The sequence below is a fragment of the Rhinolophus sinicus genome, chromosome 14, assembly GCF_057876585.1.
Source record: "Rhinolophus sinicus isolate RSI-liver-muscle chromosome 14, RSI-T2T, whole genome shotgun sequence".
In the NCBI taxonomy this organism is placed as follows: Eukaryota; Metazoa; Chordata; class Mammalia; order Chiroptera; family Rhinolophidae; genus Rhinolophus; species Rhinolophus sinicus.
The window spans coordinates 146,408,743-146,429,425 of NC_142514.1; the positions used below are offsets into that span (position 1 = coordinate 146,408,743).

Genomic DNA, 20,683 nt, shown 5'->3' on the forward strand with positions numbered 1-20,683 from the left:
AAGAATAGGAAGGTAACATTTTATATCTGGCAGGGTCTTCTTTCTTTGACTAAGTAAGATAGGATGAACCAGTCATTCCATGATGTCTCTACTGAAGCTATATTTTGTTTCATTTAGTTAAAAGAAAAAGATCATTGACATTTGAATGAATCTCTTCAGCTAAGTGAAGTAATCACAGTTCTGTAAAAATTTTAAATGTTATCAAAGTATTATAGTGCAAATAGTTTTTTAAAAAGTGCTCCTGCCTCAGTGATTATTTCTTCTGTTTGAAACCCCTTTTACTCAGTTATCTCCCAGACTTGTTCTCTCACTTCTGTCACTGTTCCAACTGTCTCCATATCACTAAAGAGTTCCTGGACTACCACACTCCCTATCTCCCTTCGCTTGTTTATTCCTCTTTATAGCATTGATTTATCATCATACGTATTTTACTTAACTGTTCTCACTATAATTTTGAATTTCAGGAGATCAGGAATTTTTGTCTTTTATTACTGCCATTCTTTGATTTGTCCGTGTTAGGCTTCATTACTTGTAATAGATAACATAGGCTTTAGTCTGTTATACCACCTCTACCTCAAGGATTTTGGGGGTATTTATTTATTTTTTTATACTACATATAGATAAAATTAAGAACGGTTCATTAAACTGTTAAAGATATTTCTTTGGCGTATTTTCAGAAACATCTGACTTAGTATTCCCCACTGACTTACTCTGTAGTATGTTGAGAATGTTTTTTGAACTGCTGTTAAAATTTTAACAAACTTTGCCTCAGAGCCTGGAGAAAACCATTAAAAAGTAGAAGTATTCTTGGAAATATCACTGAAAACCACTTTAGCCTTTTTTTAAAACTACTGAATTCTGAACTAGCTGGAGGATCTTAGGAAAGTTATTTAACCTCTACGTATCATTTTCCCATATATAAAATTAAAGTAGTTACAGTATGTATGTCATTGTGTTATGTGGGTTTAGTGAGATGATGGCATGTAAAAAATTTCAGAAAGCGTTTGGCACCTAGTAAATTCTCTCCAGATTATTTGAACTGTCAGTTGATTAACCAGTCCAATATGTCATACATTTTATTTTCTGTGTTAGTCTACTAACTTAGTAGTTGTATGTCTCAATGGAAAATGATCAGCACTAATGGCGAAAGAACACCAGTACATATTCTTTGGACACAGATCACTAAGTAGGTATTGTTATTGTAAAATCTAAAATATATGACATTTGGTATTCATTCACTCAACCTTAATTGTTATGTTCCAGAGACTGTTTGCTCTTGGGTATACAAAAACTGTCCTTTCCTATATGTACACACACAAACTCTGAAATACTTGTCTCTTCATTTGTGAGATAAAGATAAAATATCTCTGAAGGTTTGGGGCAGATTATGTTAATAGACATCAGTCTCTGTGCTCTCTTCCTGCTTTAACTGTCAGCGTTCTTTATTGAAAACCTTTCTGTGTACAAACCTTTACTCGTGCTGCTCAGCTGTCCTGTTAAGCTCTTATCACCTAAAATTAACATTTATCCTCACGAATCCTATCTTAAATGCCATCTTTTCCCACCCTGACCTGTGGTGCTGTATAAACTCAAAACATCTTTTTTACATGCCATCATCTCACTAAACCCACATCTTTTTAATATGTTGTATGTTCTCCTTTGCATTTTATTTTAACTATTTTAATTTTTGAACTAGATGACTGCTCTCTTCTCTAAGTATTTCATTGATTTTAATTTACCTCCAGTAGGAATTAAATCTGTAGATCAAGATTTTTTTTTTTTAACCCTGGCGTATTAGCTGAGAGTAGACACTCAACAAGTAATTATTTCTGTTATTTAAAAAATATTTGAGTGCCTATCATGTGGTAAATAGTATCTTTGATGCTGGGGATCCAATACTGTACTACTCAAGACAGTCCTGGTTGTCATGTAGCTCGCATTTGAGCTTAAATTTTAAATGTAATGTCAGGAAGCTTTGTTTTTTGAAATACATATTCTGAATGACAGTTCCCACCCTGGTTCATTTAATAGCAAATATCTTTGTCCTAGGCACGGAGCCAAGAGGTAGATAGGAAGAAGTTCATGATTCCTGCATTTTTGGAGCTCCATAGTCAACACGGCCCTCATAATACATGCGGTCCAAACTATAATAGAGCCATGTGTAAGTCTTGGATGAGGAAACTATTATATTTGCCTTTGGTTAAGGCAGATACAATGTCAGCATCAATACTCGCTGTTATACTTGCAGCCAAGAAAAATGCCCTACGTAGAATTCAAAGGCTTACCTAGGAGCCTTTTAAACCCTCAGTTCCTAACTTAATGTGCTAAAAAATGGTTCTGAAGGCAGAAAAGCTGCTTTCTTGCGTGCTTTATCTGAAAAAGTAAGTGAACTTAGCTTTGATAAGGTTCTTGATATATTTGTTTGTCTTTTAAATTCATAAACTATCTTGAGTCACCTCTGGGATCTTCACAGATGATTACTATTACTACTGTGATATATTTTATTTGTAAGTGATTAATTGGATTTCAGTTTAATAAAGGACTTACACATGTTTAATTCATGAAAATCTTAGATCTAGAAAATTGCAAAATCACAGCATGTTTATAGTACAATTTGGTATGTCTAGAAATTCAGCAAAATATTTATGAGAATATAGTGTATATTTTTAAAGACCGTTTGTAGTCCGAGCAGGTAACATTCCTTAGTTAAGACTATCATGAAGTAGATACTGTTTTGAATTTGGGAGAGGGAAAGTCCCTGGATACTTCGGCTGTTAGACAGGAAGTTGACAGCATGTTAAAGATCTGACAGAGAGCACTATATTAATATTGGTAAGAAAACAATTTTCTTTTTCAGATATATTAGACGTATATATTATTTTTCTTATTTCTATCAGCGGTACATAAGTTTGATTTAAAGTGGGTTTTTTCTTTTGGTCGCTATGTAATTTATAATTTAAAAGTTTTTAAAAACTTCTTAGTTGGAAAGCATTTACGTATTGCCGCTATTTAATGAAAGACAGGAGGACACAGTGAAGAGCCTCAGTGTGGTCCTGATTCTACCACTGTGATGACTTAACCTCACTATGCCTCATTCCATGTAGGTAAAATAAAGTATTTGCTTTGTCAAATTCTCTAGTAAAACAGAAAGGTTAGAATTCTTTTGAATCTTGAAATTGTCTGGTTGTATTTATTTTATGTAAACTCTGATGTCACATGCCCTTAAATTAAGCCTCTCCCTTATAAATTGTGTAAAGTATACCGTGTTTCCCTGAAAATAAGACCGGGTCTTATATTAACTTTTGCTCCAAAAGATGCATTGAGGCGTGTTTTCGTGGGATGTTTTATTTTTTCATGTACGACGATCTACATTTATTCAAATACAGTCATGTCATCTTCTTCTGGAACATCATCATAACGTACTAAAGGCGTCTGTCTGGCTGACGATATTAACTGGGGCTTATTTTCGGGGAAACACAGTAGTAGCTAATTGAAGTCCTCCTCTTTGGTTGTATTCCAACGGAGAGAAATAATAAAAAGTTACCTCTTAAAGAGTAAACTTTAAAAGATATCAACATTAGGTGATTATGTTGGAAAATATGTGTCTAGAGGGGAAACTGATACTGGAGAAAACGTGACTTAAGGTTAAATCTGGTTTGGTGAGCTGGTAAACACCCAGGAGAAAATGTCTAGCAGGCAAGGAATGTGGAACTGTAGTTTAGGGCAGAAAGTGGCAATGGAAAAGTAATTTTTTTTCTGCAGGTGGATTGAGAGGAAAGGAGTGTGATCCAGAGGTGTGGGGTGGACTGAAGGCTACACTTTGGGCCATGCGCATTTCTGGGACTGAGAAACAGGAAAAAGGAGACTGGAGAATTGTGCATTAAAAGTAGAACAAAGCCAATAAAATGAATTTCAAGTAAGAAGGTTGGTTATGGGCAATTTGGTTTTCTTTTTCCTTAAGTTTCATAAATGTTCTACTGCTGAATATGAATTATTTTTGTAATAAGTGAAAACTATTAGAAAAAGAAAGCATTGTTGACATTTCTAAATGAGGGGTTTTAAAGTAAAATGAAGACTTTTGAGGGGCGAAGCTTTTAAAATACTGGTAAACTTGGAGAAAGCAATTTCCAGTTACAGGGTTAGTGTGTGGTATGCTAGTAAAGGAGTGGGGAAAGATTGTAGATTAAAAGGATAGTAAGGTTGGGGGAAATTTGTTTATGTGGATAGGTGTATTTTTCTTTTTTTTTTTCTTTGATAAAATTAGACTTTATTTTGGGGAGTAGGGAAGCTGCCTGTGGAGTAGTTTTCAGGCCTATTATTACCTGTTGTAATAATAGTTTTCCACCTGTAATGTAGTCATCTATCCTAGAATTACATCCCTTATACTGCTTCAGGACCTTATAGACCTACAGCATAGATCTAATATGTAAAAACTTTCAAAAAAAAAGTTCACACTTACTAGATCTTGATGTGGTCACAATTGCCTATTCATTTTTGTCTTTGACTATTCTCTTTTATTCTCCTAATAATCTCTTTAATATAACACTCATACTTTTAAAAATCCTTTCTCCCCATTTCTGTGGGTTTGAGTCCTTTAGGGTCTTACTCAAAATTTTACCTGTTAGTCCAATTAGAATTAATTTCCCAACCTACCTTTATAGTGCTCTTTTATCTCAGTAGTGTCTGGCACGTAAGGACTACTACTAAGTGGAGTGAAGAATTTTCATGAGATGGATTAAGGGTGAATGTCAAATTATCTGGGTTGTTGACAGATAATGAGAAGGTGTAAGAAGTTGTCTAAAAAGGTTTTTATGTTATTGTTGGCAGCTTTCAAACTTGAGTATTGGTAGTTTTAGCTCTACGAAATGATGTATAATGGCCCATTAGTTGCTTTAATTCTGGTTCTCTGCTACAAGCCAGAAGCTTGAACAGGGATATACGAGTAATTATAGTGTCAGCAATCAGAAGTTACATTTATACTTTGACTCATATAAAACATTTATTGTAGCATCTTTTAAGGCCTCTGTCAATGTTTGCCAAACTATTGAGAATACCATAATTACTCAAATTTTAAAGGGTATTTGTGATAAAGATTGATGCTAGTGATATTTATACTTATTTTTTAAATTATCATAACACCCCCCCGCCCTTTCAAGCCGTTGTTTCTCACTCTAGTTGTGTAGGACACAGCTCCCTGGCCCATGCTGGTATTATGAGCCTTGCTATACTGTAATATAAGACCGGGTCTTACATAGTATAAGACCCGGTCTTATGTTAATTTTTGCTCCAAAAGATGCATTAGAGCTGATTGTCCAGCTACATCTTATTTTCGGAGAAACAGGGTACCTAGATAACATTTCTTACAATATGTTTACATTTTTTTGGCATCCCAGATAGATATGCCACATTTTGCTTTTCCAGCTCATCAGTTGATGAACACGTGGGTTGTTTCCATTTTTGAGCTGTTATGAATAATGCTGCTGTGGAATGTTCAGGCAAAAGTAGTCTTGTAATTTTTTCAATTGAGGGATAACTTACATATAATACAAGTCGCAAAAATATGTACAGCTCAGTTAGCTTTTACCTAGGTACCACCATCTAGATGAAGATATGTACCGGGGGTGCCAAAAAACTGTATACAAGTGGACTCTGGTCAACGTTGCTCAAGCAGTAGTTTGGCGTAATCAGAAGTGTCTGGACGCTGATGGTAACCACTTTGAGCACCTGTTGTAATTGCAGAAGTCAAATGTGACTTGTATTCATCTTTTATTATCGGTATATACATATTGAATATTACAATGTTATCGGTGTGTGTGTGTATATATATATATGTGTGTGTGTGTGTGTGTGTGTGTGTATGATTACAATTTTAATACAGTTTTCCTTTCTTAAAATGTGTATGCATTTTTTTGGCACCGTCTGTATAACATTTGCACTGGCCTACAAGTTTCCCTTGAGACTCTTCCTGATCAATACCTTTCCTCCTCCAAGTTACCATAATTCTGACTTCTGTTAACTATAGATTAGATTTGTCTGTACTCCAACTTCATGCACACGGAATCACCTGGTATGTACCCAGTTAGTCTGGCTTCTTAGCATGGTTTTGAGATCTGTATTGCTTGATTCTGTAGGTTGTTTTGTTTTTTTTTAAGTTACTGTATAGTATTTCATTGTATGAATTGTACCACTGTTTGTTTATACATTCACTTGTCATAGAACAGATATTGTGGGCATAAGCACTTATTTCTCTTGAATATATAAGGGTGAAATTGCTAGGTTGTAAAGTAGTTGCATGTTAGAAATTGCCCGTTTTCCAGTATGGTTGTACCAATTTATACATCTTCCAGCATTGTATGAGTTCACTTTTTTTTACCTCCTCACCAGCGCTTTGGTGTATTGCATATATTGTTTTGAGGTAGGACTGTCTTGTCACTTGCACTCATTCTTTTGGATACATTTGCTAATTTTTGTGGAGTGATCAACTCTTCCTCAGGTGTTGCAGATATTTCCCCTTTTTTAAAACATTGTTTTTACTTTTTGTCTACTTGATACTAACACTGTTTTATGGATGACTTCTTTCTCAAGCCTCCCGCCACCCCCCAGCTCTCCTGCAGTAGGGAGGGCTCCAGTCCGCCCTCCTATGAGAATGTGCGGCACAAGTGGCACCCAGAGGTGTGCCACCACTGCCCCGATGTGCCCATCCTCCTGGTGGGCACCAAGAAGGACCTGAGAGCCCAGCCTGACACCCTGCGGTGCCTCAAGGAGCAGGGCCAGGCGCCCATCACGCCGCAGCAGGGCCAGGCGCTGGCCAAGCAGATCCACGCTGTGCGCTACCTCGAGTGCTCGGCCCTGCAGCAGGACGGCGTCAAGGAAGTGTTCACTGAGGCTGTCCGGGCTGTGCTCAACCCCACGCCGGTCAAGCGTGGGCGGTCCTGCATCCTCTTGTTACCCTGGCACTCAGCTTGGAGGCTGCCCCTGCCCCCCCACCAATTGTGCCTTGGCGCCTTGTCTGCCCCCAGCTGTGCCTTAAGGACTAATTCTGGTACCCCTTGCCAGGGGGCTCCCTGATGCCTGTTTCTCCTTAAGGAGGCCCACAGGGAAAAGGGCTGTGGGCCCTGCCCCATTCTGCTTGGGAATACCAGGTATTCGTGAGAGCTCACCCAGGCCAAGATTGGATCCCTCCCCAAGAAGCCAACCCAGTGCCCCCTCCCCATTTTCCCCTACTGACCAGTTGATCCATCTTTCTACACCGATTTTGCTGCCTTCCTTCCCTCAGGTTAGGGACTCTCAGCTGTCCCTAACCTCTCCCTTGCTGCTCTTCATATTGCTCCCCCTCGCGATGTTCTTTCCCTGTCCCAGAGAAGCCACAGAATCCTGAGACGATGAATGTGCCCTAACTTGCCCCCATGTGCCCAGGCCTTATGCATCGCTGACAGGCTCCTACCCCCATCAGTACTGGTAAAAATCTCCTGTGTCCAGTGGGTGGGTGTGTTGGGGGGACTGTTTTATTACTTTCAGCTTTTGGTGTCATGGTTCGTTTTCCCCACCAAGATGATAAAAATAGATAGCTTCGTTTCCTTCAAGTACTCTAGCAGTTTTGTTTTTTATATTTAAACCTTAAGAAGTTAGAAATTGCTGAAAGTCCTTTGTTAATGTAACATTTTTGGAATACCTATTGTGCGGTAGGAAGGTGGAAGTTACAGTGAGTGGTATATGCTCACTTTTAACTTATATGTATTGTGTCCAGCCAACAAAAACTGGTGCTTTTTGTTGTTTTAACATGACTCCTAAATATAAACCAATAACTGATTTGGGGTTCCAGTAGTAGAAAGTGGTCTTTTTCAACTCAGAAGGAAAACATGCTTTATTGGGACCTCGAGAGTGTTTTATATATACAAAACCAGCTGGGCTGTATTTTATGGGTTCTTAAGGAACTAAAGATGAATTTGGCAATATTTTTATGCTCTACTGGCTTTAGTATATACTCGGGAAAAAATGAAATTCTGCTCTGTATGGGTATATAAACAACAACATTTGTTGTCTTGATATTTGCTAAAATGTTTTCTATGTTTCATTCCTTACAGCCATCCTGTGAAATATATTATACTAATTTTGTAATTGAGACTTAGATTTGCTGAATCAGCTTGCTCAAGAGTTAAAAATGTAAGAAGTGGCATCACCTATATTTATAACCAGGACTATCTGATTCCAGCAGTCTATTCCAGGAGTTCATAATTTGATGCAGGAGATAAGATATTCTGTAATATAAATGACTTAAAAAGTACCATAGTAGTATTGATACCACGTTTCCTCTAAAATAAGACCTAGCTGGACAATCAGCTCTAATGTGTCTTTTGGAGCAAAAATTAATACAAGACTTGGTCTTATTTTACTATAATATATTGTAGTAATAATATATTTTACTGTTACATAATATAAGACCCTGTCCTATATTAATTTTTGATCCAAATGCCGCATTAGAGCTGATTGTCCGACTATGTCTTATTTTCGGGGAATCACGGTAATAGTGTCCTTTGTGGAGTCATCTGTCTACCCCTTAAATGTAAATACCCTTTTTACTGTATACTGCTCCTGGGTATTCACAGCTGCTTCCGAGGCATTTTTTTTTTTTTTTTTTTTTTTTTTTTTTGATTCGTTCAGTAATTCATTTAATAAAATTGTTGAATATCTTAAATGCCAAGCATCATAGGAGGAATTGGATTTACAAACAATATAATCCTTACTCTCAACGGAGCTTAAAGCCTAACAGGAGAGGAAGACATAAAGCCAGTCTATAAATATAATAATTACAAATATGTAATAAGTGTTATGGTGCAAAAAAAACCCTGGAGATTATGAGATTAACAGGAAGCGCTACTTTAGTTTGAATGGTCAGTCAGGAAAGGCTTTTCTAAGGTAATGTTTAAGCTGAAACCCAAAGAATGAAACAACTCTGGTGAAGCATTGGAGAGAAGAGTCTTGATTTGGTAGGTAGAAAGTTGCAGCATTTTCAAAGCCTCTGTAATGGGGTAATAACGTTTGTTGTTGAAAGAACCTGAAGAAGGTTGGTACAGTGGGGCAGTAAGGGTTGAGAAAGTGTCTTTAAATGAGGCCGAAGAAATAGGCTGGGCAAGATAATACACAACCTGGTACGCTTTGGGAAATAGAGTACTAAGTTGTCGGAAGGTTTGTTTGCAGGGGATTGGTTTATACAATTTTAAAGCTCATTTGCTGTTAAATAGAGAGAATGGCTGGGGGCAAACATTAGAGAAATGACAGTCACTGGGACCAGGGTGATGTTAAGGGGTTGCAGAAAGTGCGTATGTTAATTATATAAGCATTTTGGGTATAGAATTGACAGACCCTGATGAGTTGAGATGAAGAGAAAAGTATTAAAGATGACATTCAGACAGGTTTCAGATGTGAATAATTGAGGATAGTGAGGAGAAAGGAGAAAGGTTGGTTGTAAGAGGTGGTGCAAGGAGATAGTCACAGTTTTTAGTGGAAAAGAGGCTTTGAACATAGTAAATCTGAGAAGCTTGGGAGATAATGACGTTAGGGATGTTAAGTAGGTCTGTTAAAGTGATCTGGACTAGAAATAACATATTTGACATGGATAGTATTTAAAGATGGGTTGGATGAAATCAGCTGTGGAGTGGAAAAGACAGCCTCTGAATCCTGGTACCAGGTTCTAGCATTTGCAGATTAAATAGGATGAAAAAAACAGCAAAGGAGCCTGAGAACGGACCAGAAAAAGTAGTGTATGAATTGCATAAATGGAAGGGTGTTTCAAGAAACTGATAGTGGTTAACTGTGTTCAGATCTATTTAGAGTACTGAAAGGGGCAAATAACTCCCCTTCACCCACCTGACTACTCCTGTTCAGGTCTTTAAGTATTACTTCTCCGAGTTAGGAGATTCGCCTTTTGATTCTTTTGTGTTCTCTACTTCTTTGTTATACTTTATCGCAATTACCTGTTTATCTTGTTTTCCTTTACTAAACTCTTCCCACGAGGTCGTGAAGCTTCATTTGTCTTGTTCAATCCTGTATTCTCAGTTCTCAGCGTAGTGTCTTGCGCCAAGAACACCTACATAAATCATTTTTGGAGTGACTGAATAAAGTGTCGTTCTAGGTTTTAATGTGGAAGACCTTTTTTATATCCAAAGGGAGTATTTTCTGTTTCGAAAAATGTTTGGGGAGGGGGGAAAGTATGTCAAGAGGAAACTAAAATAAAAATCACTGTTGTTCATGTCATTATGTACAGAAAAATAATAAAATATGGGGTGGAAGGAGAAGATGACATAGCTGGTGGTTAAATCAAAGAGGGGATGAAACAAACCATACAAGAAACGATTTAACTTGAATATTGAGTTCTTTAAAAAAAAAATCTGAAGTTGAGGGCAGCCGGATGGCTCAGTTGGTTAGAGCGCAGTGCTCTTAACAACAAGGTTGCCGGTTCGATCCCCACATGGGCCAGTGAGTGAGCTGCGCCCTCCACAACTAGATTGAAACTACTTGACTTGGAGCTGATGGGTCCTAGAAAAACATTCTTTTTTTTTTTTTTTAAAGATTTTATTGGGGAAGGGGATCAGGACTTTATTGGGAAACAGTGTGCACGTCCAGGACTCCCCTCCAAGTCAAGCCGCCGTCCTTTTTTAATTTTAGCTGTGGAGGGTGCCGTTCAGCCTCAAGTCCAGTTGTCATTGCTAGTTGCAGGGGGCACACAGCCCACCATCCCCTGTGGGACTCCAGGAACCGAACCAGCAACCTTGCGGTTGAGAGCCCACTGGCCCATGCGGGAACCGAACCAGCAGCCCTCGGAGTTAGGAGCACGGAGCTCCAACCGCCTGAGCCACAGGGCCAGCCCCTAGAAAAACATTCTTAAAAAAAAAAAATAGAAGCAAATATGACAAATTTAGGAATCATTAAGTAACTTTTTTGTACTGTCAATGAAAGTGACCCAGGTTCATAGTATAAAATTTGGAAAACAATGTATAAAGAATAGCTCCTCCATAATCCTACCACCCCAGAGATAACTACTATATTTGCATTTTCAGTATATTTCATATTTTTCCTGTAGGGGTTGCTTTGCATATGCATATAAACGTATTTATTAGTTTGTATCCTGCTTTTATTGAATGTTCAGTTACTGATTTTTAAATTCTCTATTGAAATATAACACGCATACAGAAAAGTGATCAAAATGCTACAGATGATTAATTTTCACAAATTAAACACTTATATAACACAGCCATCTTAAGAAATAAAACATTAATAGCAATGTGGAAACTACCACCATCCCAGGCTGTTAATTTTTACTGATTTAGTTTTGTTTCTAGCCACTTAATAGACTATCTCTATGGAGAAATTATTACTGAATTGGGGAAAATAGGTATCAAAGGATATTGTTTTTGCTGCTGCCACCAGTGTAGGTTAAGAATGCTAATTGAGAGGTGCAATGGAATGCAGGCAAATGCAAACATCCAAAATGTTTTAGGAGTTAGGATGTTAAATTCTTTTAGTTCATTTTTTTATGTAGGTGAGTGATGGGAAATAAGGCCAGGACTAATTTATGGAGAGCCTTTTGTGCCAGCCAAGCAGTGGAATAGAGTACTTGAGAATAATTGTTTGCCGAAATTTAAAATGTATGTTTTTGATTATAGGCACACAAGTCTCTGAATTTTGTTTCAACCCTGCTTCAGATTACTATGTCAGAACAACTGGATTTACCTGTGAGACAAGCAGGCAAGTTTCCTGAATTATTTTCTTGGGTGTATGTAAATATATTGTTTAAGCGGTTCATAGTTGAATAGCAGAGACATCTTGGGATGGCCCTTCAATGATTTTCTTCCCTGAAAATCAGTTTGCTCTTACGTGTTTACTACAAACAGCAAGTGCCTTGTTAATTGGTGGCAGAGTTCAAAGGAATGTGATATTTCCATGAATTAAAAGAGAAGCGGGAAAGAGAAATTGATGGGTTCATTAAAAGATTCTGTGTATTCCTTGTTTCTGTCCCTGATGGATGATTCTAAGATAACAAGTATAAAGATACTTTATGCTCTGCAATTGTTCCTTACAGATACTTGCTTTTACTGTATATTTCAACAATTTGAAAAGTACTATTTCTTAGTTCAGGTTTAAGCAAGATAGTGAGCAATTCCTTTAGTATCAAAGTCTGGGAAAATGTGGCACATTATTTCTGGTATTATCTGTTGGAATAATGGAATTCACATCTTTACGTCTTACTAATTTGCAGATGTATTAATTTTATAGGAAATATATAAAGTACCAATAATTTTATCCTTCTGGAAAAATCAGTTATATTCTGGTGTTATTTCTTTCTGTGCTTCATTTAGTGTATAGTAAACATTTGCCCTTTTTTTACATAGTGTTAGCCTTAAAATTTATGTTTTACCATAATATACCACGTGCAGTGAACTATTTCTCAGTTGTTAGAATTTAATTTCAGATACGTTTCATTAACAATTACATTCCCAGTGCCTAAAAGACTGCCGGACACACTGAAGGTACTCAGTAAATTAAGTGAATGAATGTAATGTAATTGCTTATTATATTTTTAAAAGTTGGTATTTAAGTTGCACAAAAATGGAACATTTTTCATGCCTATAAAATATAGTAATTTCACTGGACCCTGGTCAGCAGTAAATCTTTTTTAAAATTTCTAATTAAATAGATAATGGTTGCTTTGATTGTTTTAACTGTCATGGTTTTTTTTTAACTAATGAAGTTGCTATTTTCCCATTTGGTTATATTTTCGATAAGAATCTTTGCCTGTAAATCTCAAATATATTTTTACTAAGATGTTGAAAGTGTTTGGCATTTAGGAGGGATCTTAACACATTTTAGAGACTTGATTATGTGTATTGTGTGTGTTACGTGGCTCTGGTTTCTGGATACCCTGTGCATGAGTGATGTTCGCAATATCCTGTCCTCCACAGCCCTGCTCAGCTCCTGGAGAATAGTGTCTATCGCTGCTTTTATGGAGTCAACCTATCTCATATTTTGTCTTCCTCCTTTTTTGATGCCTTCTATTTTCCCCAGCATTATTGTCTTTTCCAAAAAACCCCTGCCTTCTCATGGTGTGCCCTTCAGTTTTGTAATTTTTGTCTCCAGCGTTGTTTCATACTTTAATTTGTTCTAGGATCCACTTGTTCGTCTTTGTGGCAGTCCATGGTATCCATAGAGCAAAATTAAATAGTACTAGAAAGTTGTTTATTAGTATGTACAGAATGAGAAGCAACCAAACTATGAAAGTGGTCAAAAATTTTTAAATTATGATCATTACTTTAAAAATTACATCCTTGTAATAATTGAATGATACTCTGTAGAGATTATTTTCATTAAATGCAGGTGGTTATATCCTTAAACAGGCTTTCTCTCTGTTAATAAAAGGATATCAGAATCCCAAGAATCCAAAGTCATTGTTCTTAATGAATACAACTGACTGAAATGATCTATTTACAGATTTATAAATTGCTTTAACAGCTTTGTTTGTTCAAATCACACAAATAAATATGTATACCTAACTCCTTTGTGCATTACAATAGAAGGAAATACTCAGAGGCTACATCAGGTCTTCATTTTGATCTTTGTTCTGTTTTGGAGCTGTAAAGAATCAAAATTCTAGAAGTAGTATTAATCTGAAGCATATCCGTCCCATATACGGGGTCAAGTGTTGTTTACTGTAGATGTAATTTATCTTAAAACTTGTTGAAGGGTATTTTGATGTGTAGTCTTTTTTTTTTTAAATACTATGAGATGGGTATTTTAATTCCCAAGATAAAGCAAAGTAGAATATAAAATCATAAGAGTTGTATCAGTTATTTTTATTTAAATAGGTACAGAACTCCAGGTAAGAGTTAAACTAATCAGAGAAGAGCCAGTGTTTTGTAGAATATAGGAATTAATTAACTTTGAATAATTTCCCTTTCCTATACATCCTGTGCATTTGTGATGGAGGGTTCCCTCTTCCTGTTTGTCCCCACCTTCCTTCCCTCATTTGTTGGGAGAAGACTGGATAAAAAATATTGTTAGTAATTTAGTTCAGTTTGAGTTAACCAGCAGTGTACAAGATAGCAGTATGATAGTTGACAGAAAGTAGTAATCTGTAATTTTTGAACACAGCAAATTTTCTCTTAAATAGCATGAAGTATGATTGTGGCGTATGGTTAAAATGCTTAGATTCGTAGACTTAAAGAATTTATATATATGTAATTTTTGTGCGGTAGAAATCATCTTTGTGTGTAACTTAGTCAGTTGGGCTGCTATAATGTAGACTGGATTGCTTATAAACAGCAGAAATGTATTTTTCACAGTTCTGGAGACTGGGAGGTCCAAGATCAAGGCACTGGCAGATTTGGTATCTGAGGACCCACTTTCTGGTTCATAGAACCTTAGTTAGTGGGAAGGGAGAAAGCTTTCTGGGGTCTCTCTTATAAGAGCATTAATTCCATTCATGATATCAGAGCCCTCATGACCTAATCACCTACCAGAGGCCTTAATAGCATCATGTTGGGGGTCAGGATTTCAATATGGGATGAGGGGGGGGCGCAAATATTCAGTCTATTGCAGTGTTACTAATTGTAGAAGCTCTTTCAGTGTGTGTCTTTAGAGGCTGCAGTTGGTAAAATTAATTTATTATTATATAGCTTTCCTACAGAAAATAGGATAAAAAGTGTTATGAATAAATGTGATATAAAAAGTCTTAATAGTTTAATTTGTGGTGTGTTTATTTGCAAAGTTCTCTTAGGCTGTTTAATAAAAACTTTGTGGGTGATTACTGTAGCTGAGTATTAAATTTGTGTTTGATTATCAACTTTAAAATACCAGAGTGCATTATTTTGTTTTTAAAAGGATAGCTTTACTAATGATGGTTGATCTGAAAGAAATAAATTGAGGTGTGGACACGTTTATAAGTGATATTCACAGTGCTTTCATAGTAAATTCTCTTTTTTTGTCAAAATGTATTTTAGGTGTTATCTATTTGAAAAATATGATAACACAGTATTGGCCAGATCGGGAAACAGCACCGCGGGATATATCTCCTTATACTATTCCAGAAGAAGATCGACATTGTATTCGAGAAAATATTGTAGAGGCCATTATCCACTCTCCTGAGCTCATCAGGTATATGTGTGTGTGTGTGTGTGTATATATATATATATATATATAAATATATAGATATTTAAACTTACCCATTGTTTCAGGTATATAATTTGTGCGCTTTTTGGTGCAGGAGGGACATTGGGAGGTCTTTTCAGAACATAGAAACCTGTCATTTTGTAGCAGGAAACTTAACAAATGCTGTTACAGGAGAAATTTTTTGTTTTCTTTTCTTCTGCAATTGAATTTTATGTTTATAAAACCAAAAAGTTTTAAATTTCATGTAAAACTTGTGAAACACACTGTGATCAGATGAAGGGGGGTAAAGAAAACTATAGAATGCTGTCAATATAATCTTTTGATATTTGAAATAGTAGGAACAGTTTTTGTTCAGTGACTCACTTTTTCTAAACAGCTGTGTTCTTTGTATAAGTTAGCAAAATTTTATCTAGGTAGCATTTCTTCCTCCTTATTGTTTATTGTTGACTTTCAGGGTACAGCTTACTACATGCATTCATCATATCATCAAACATGATTATCCAAGCCGTTGGACTGCCATTGTGGACAAAATTGGCTTTTATCTTCAGTCTGATAACAGTGCTTGTTGGCTAGGGATTCTTCTTTGCCTTTATCAGCTTGTGAAAAATTATGAGTAAGTGTCTCTTTCAATTCTTATAGAGTTTTCAGAAATGGGAAAAGTTTGGAAAATTTAAGCTAATTTGTTTGAACATCTAAAATACATTTGGTGTATAAATATTTAAATTAATGAATTATGTTTATTTTAATTCACAGTTTTCTTTTTGAAATAGCATTCTTATTTTATTATTGTTATTTTTTAAAGATTTATTCGGGAATATTGGGCAACAGTGTGTTTCTCCAGGAGGGCGCAAGTTCAGTCATCTTTTCAGTCTTTAGAGCCATCCAGCCGCGCCCCCTCTCCCCCCCAAGCTTCGATCTAGTTGTGGAGGGCGCCGCTCACTGGCCCATGTGGGAATTGAACCAGTGACCTCTGCGTTAGGAGTACAGCGCTCCAACCACCTGAGCCACCGGGGCACTGTGTTCTTTTTTCTTAATCATTATGTTTCCTTGTTCAAAAACGGAGTTATCTCTCTAGGTCCTCAATATGGGCTCCTCATTATGTTCTGGTAAAAGTCCTAAAGATAAGCTTTTTTTAAATGTGAAGGGAATCAGAGTACATTAGAGCTCTTTATTCTGGCTTCCTGTGAATTTTTATCTTAATTTGGGTTCTTGATAAGTTTCAAGAACCTACTTCTAATTCTTTAAGAAGAATATGTTGGGATTTCATATGACCATTTTTAATCATTGTGTTCTGAGGGATTTACAGTCACCTGTTTCAGTGTTTGCATATTTGAGCAAATTGTAGTTCATATAAGTAATTGGTATCAGTAAGAAAGATTATTTTAGACCAAGGGATCATTTTAGATCTAGGTTTAGGGATCAAAAAAAAAAAAAATCTAACCTTAGAAGTTGAGATATGTATCACTGAAAGTAGTAAGCCAAATTTTGAAGGGATTTTCTCTTAAGTGTGTGGTGAAAGTAATGAAATTGGTAGGCAAATGAAAGTTTTAATATTTGAAAATTATGTGGAAGGCATGAGGAACACTTACACCATGATGGTGGCTTTATTTCCAGTGCTAACAGCTACACAGATGCCATTGTGAGCCCTCTAATTTTGGGGCTTGTAGTTAGCCTCCGATACCCTTTTGGGTCCCAACTCAAAGTAGCTGATGAACTGCTGCTTTTGTTCTGAGCAGGAGAGAAATCATTCCATTTACAGCATTGGTACTGGTGTTTTCTTGTGTTCCCACCAGCTACCCATCTTCCTGCTAAGGAATGTTCCAGCTGTTGCTCCAACCTCTGTCAGAGTGCCAGTTGTTGTAGTTCTGGTAAGTGAGTGACTAAAATGAGAGAGAATAAATAATAAGTTGTCATTGTCATTGAGGAGGTTCAGGTCTCTCCTGTCCTATAATCTTAGCAGGAGAGAGTGTGACAGGAATTTTTTAATAGGAGACACAGGAGGCTGCTACAATATTGGAATTCCAGTTCATTTTCAGCCAGTGTTCGGTTGTGGAGCACAAGGTGTTCACAAGGGATCTGTGTGGACTGAAGCAGTTCTAAGAAAATTCATGGAGAAATTGGAAGTTGTGCCTTCAGGAGCATAGATCCTCAGGAAATACTTGTCAGTTGAAGGAGCACAGAAGGAGCATTTGAAGAGGAAGGCTTGTCACACCATGTGGAGTAGTATGAACAAAGAAAGAAAGGTACAGCGGTGGAAATTAGACACTGTTTTTAGTGGGTAGTGAGGTGACTGCTAAATGGTATAGATAATTTCTGTTGAGGTTGGGGATAATTTTGGCCTTGAAAGTTGAGACCATGTTAAAGAGGGTTTTGAATGCCATGGGGAATTTGGATGTGATCTTTTAGGTACAGATGAATCATTGAAGATTTTTTTTTAAATAGAAAAGCGATGGGCTGGTATTTAAGGATTTCCTATCAACATGGCTCATCAGATTGACACACCATATAGTCTTGTGGTGGCAGGCTTTTCTTAGTGTCACATTTTCATGGGTTCAGGAATTTTCAGGTCTTATGGAATAGTAATTTGTTTCCTACAAAAATTTATGTTCATACCCATTAGCTTAGATTAGCAACCAGTACCACCCAGCTCCCAGTTCACCACTCAATGTAGAGAGGGAGGTAGAAGAGAAGAATGTCTAACATGGAATACCTTGTCAATGTGAGATATCACCTGGGTTGCATAAATGGAGAGAGGTGCGTAATACAGTTCTCAACCTTTATTGTTAAAAGGGAATATTGTCTATAATTATTATCGTTTGTATAATCAGATTGGAGAGTGCAAATGGCTTCCTTTTACAAATTGTTTTATTGACTCAAAAGAAATGTACAGATTACCTTTTAAAGTGTATGCTAGATATACTTTCTCAGCACATTAAAATACTTAAAATAACCTGTCAGTTAATTACTTAACAGTCTTAGTCATTATTAGTGTGAACATTTCTCTTGGTGTTTTTTAATTCTTGGAAATTTACTTTGGTTCTCATTTCACCCAATAGCAAAAAAGAATCCAGCCTTTTAAGACTTTCTGCCTTGTAAAAATGTGCTCAGATATGTAATTCTTAAATATATTTTCCGTCTTCAAAAAGTCTACCAGTAGATAAAACTGGATTCTGGTAAGGGAAAACCAATTTAAAGCAGTTTATATAATGTAATCTAGAAATAATGGAAGCTGGAGTTTCTTTCCCATGGTTCTAAACTATAAATTCAATTATTTAATTTCTCTTTTGAAATAAACCAACAGACCTTTTAACAACACAGTTAAAATGTTAAGGAATCTATATGCAAAATTGTCTCAGTTCAGTAATTCTTTACCCATGATCTTGGAGCAAAATGTGGTTCAGAATTCAGGGTTTTTTGGCTTTTAGAAAGGTAGTAAGGTTTATATAATTATGTTCTGTGAGTTCCCAGTGAAATCTGTACCAGCAACTCAGTAGTCAAACATATTATATCTACTATAAAAATATGTGAAGATTCACTCCAAATGGGATAAAGATCATAAATAACCTGTTGAGGTTCCGTTTTGTTGCCACATGGGTTGTAATAGAACTTCTGGTTTATAATGCTTTTAGAAATAGAATATTTTCTGCTTTGTAGATGCCACTCTGCTTTAATACTCTTGATATATAAATTACATAAGGTTAGTAAAATATAATTGATTTCATATCTATCAGCTGCTAATGTTTAAAAGCCAAATCATTGTAGCTCCTCAGTTGTACCAATATTCAGAATTAGATACAGCATAGTCAAGTTGTTAAGAGGGCATCCTTAGATCTCAGCTGCTGAAGTTCATACCTAGATGTATATAATGGGAAAGATATTTAACTTCTGTGCCTCAGTTTCCTCAGCTATTGAAGTGAGGATACTAATGGGGCCTTGAAGATTATGACCTCATGATAAATGCTCAGTAAATTTTAGATATTCTATTGAGGTTTTTCTCAAGTTGTTTTTGCTTATTCTTTGGTTACATGGTAGGTTTTTTCCTTCTATTTACTTATAATCTTGTGAAGAAACAAGTAGTTAAATTTTTATCTCATATATAAATTGTGAAATAAAAATAAATTCTTACAGAATTAGTTTGTATTCCTACCCAAAGGTACAAGAAACCCGAGGAACGGAGTCCATTGGTAGCAGCAATGCAGCATTTCCTGCCAGTGCTAAAGGACCGTTTTATTCAGCTTCTTTCTGATCAATCTGATCAATCTGTTCTTATCCAGAAACAAATTTTCAAGATCTTCTATGCTCTTGTTCAGGTAACTTTTATAAAGCAATTTTTATATATAAAAAGTCTGTGTGGCTAGATTCAGTGGATGATTTGCTAGTCAAATATAAATTGTCAAAGTTATAAGTCTAATCAAGCATACTTTCCCAATTACACAAACAACCAATAAATCTTAAAATATAAATGATCATTCTTAAGTTCTCTTAAAGCAATCCAACACTATTTACAAAATTAGTAAAAAAATTTTTACACCTTTTACCTTAAGAATTCACAAGTCTGACATCAGTTACTTGGTTACAATTTATATCTAACAAGTACTCTGATATGGCAAATATGCATAGATTGTCCCAATAAATACAAAATCTATTCCTAAGCTTACACAAGAATACTAATACTGTGGGCTTGACTGTCACACAAAATGGACGTCATGCTTGTATATTCTACGTCTTCCTGGGATAAAAGATATCCACTAAGGAAATGATTGTGTCTATATTCTCAGTGGAATGTAATTACTTATGAAACAGTTTTTTTATCAGTATTAAAATTCTGGTTCTTTTTGTGGTGTAGAGCCAGAGAAGGATTCATCTTATCTACCAGGACCTTTGGTTCAATTCAGGCCTTTACTTACTTTTTAAACCCCATTTGAATAGACCTTGAGACTTTACCTCCACTGAGATTGTAACTGACTCCATTGCTTGTTTGGGTTTTGCATGTCCTTGTTAGATCTTTAAAGACAACCTACTGTGTTTTGCCGTGTATAATGCGCTCCTGTATACACACCCACATTTTTTGCGGCCAAATTTTCAGGGGAAAAATCTTTCGTTTTAACTTTTTAATTCAAATTTTTATTTGTTTACATTTAGGGTACTTGTTTTTTTGTATTATAAAGGAATTTGGGCATTCATTTTTTAACATTATGGTACAAGAAATTTTATGTAACAAATAATTACAAAACAGAAGAGCAGATACAAAGTATAAGAAATTTTATGTACCAGTAACAAATTTATGACATTTACACATCATGTAAGGCCCCTTTGTGGTTGCAAGTTTGTCAGAAGTTCAACAAAACCAATTACCATATTCCAGGGTATTATTTTGTATATGGATATTGTTATTGATTTCTAGAGTTTGTTTTATTTTTAAATTAAAGTTTATTGAGGTGACTAGAGTTACACTTTTAACTCATAAGCATAAATAACAGAATTTAAAATGTGTATAGATACGGAATTAGTACTACCCATG

General features: G+C 36.0%; 2 protein-coding genes across 2 annotated transcripts in view; both read left to right on the plus strand.

Annotated features, from left to right (window-relative positions):
* IPO7 (importin 7) overlaps window positions 1-20,683 on the plus strand; it is a 47,733-nt gene that overhangs the window by 2,528 nt on the left and 24,522 nt on the right. Inside the window, exons 2-5 of the mRNA XM_019728877.3 lie at window positions 11,664-11,745; window positions 14,994-15,147; window positions 15,617-15,775; window positions 19,316-19,472. Coding sequence (XP_019584436.1) covers window positions 11,664-11,745; window positions 14,994-15,147; window positions 15,617-15,775; window positions 19,316-19,472 — 552 coding nt within the window. The remainder of the gene's footprint in view (window positions 1-11,663; window positions 11,746-14,993; window positions 15,148-15,616; window positions 15,776-19,315; window positions 19,473-20,683) is intronic.
* On the plus strand, window positions 6,435-7,203 carry LOC141572232 (rho-related GTP-binding protein RhoG-like). The gene has a single exon (XM_074335974.2). The coding sequence runs from the start codon at window positions 6,565-6,567 to the stop codon at window positions 7,066-7,068; it is 504 nt and encodes a 167-aa protein (XP_074192075.1). The 5' UTR covers window positions 6,435-6,564; the 3' UTR covers window positions 7,069-7,203.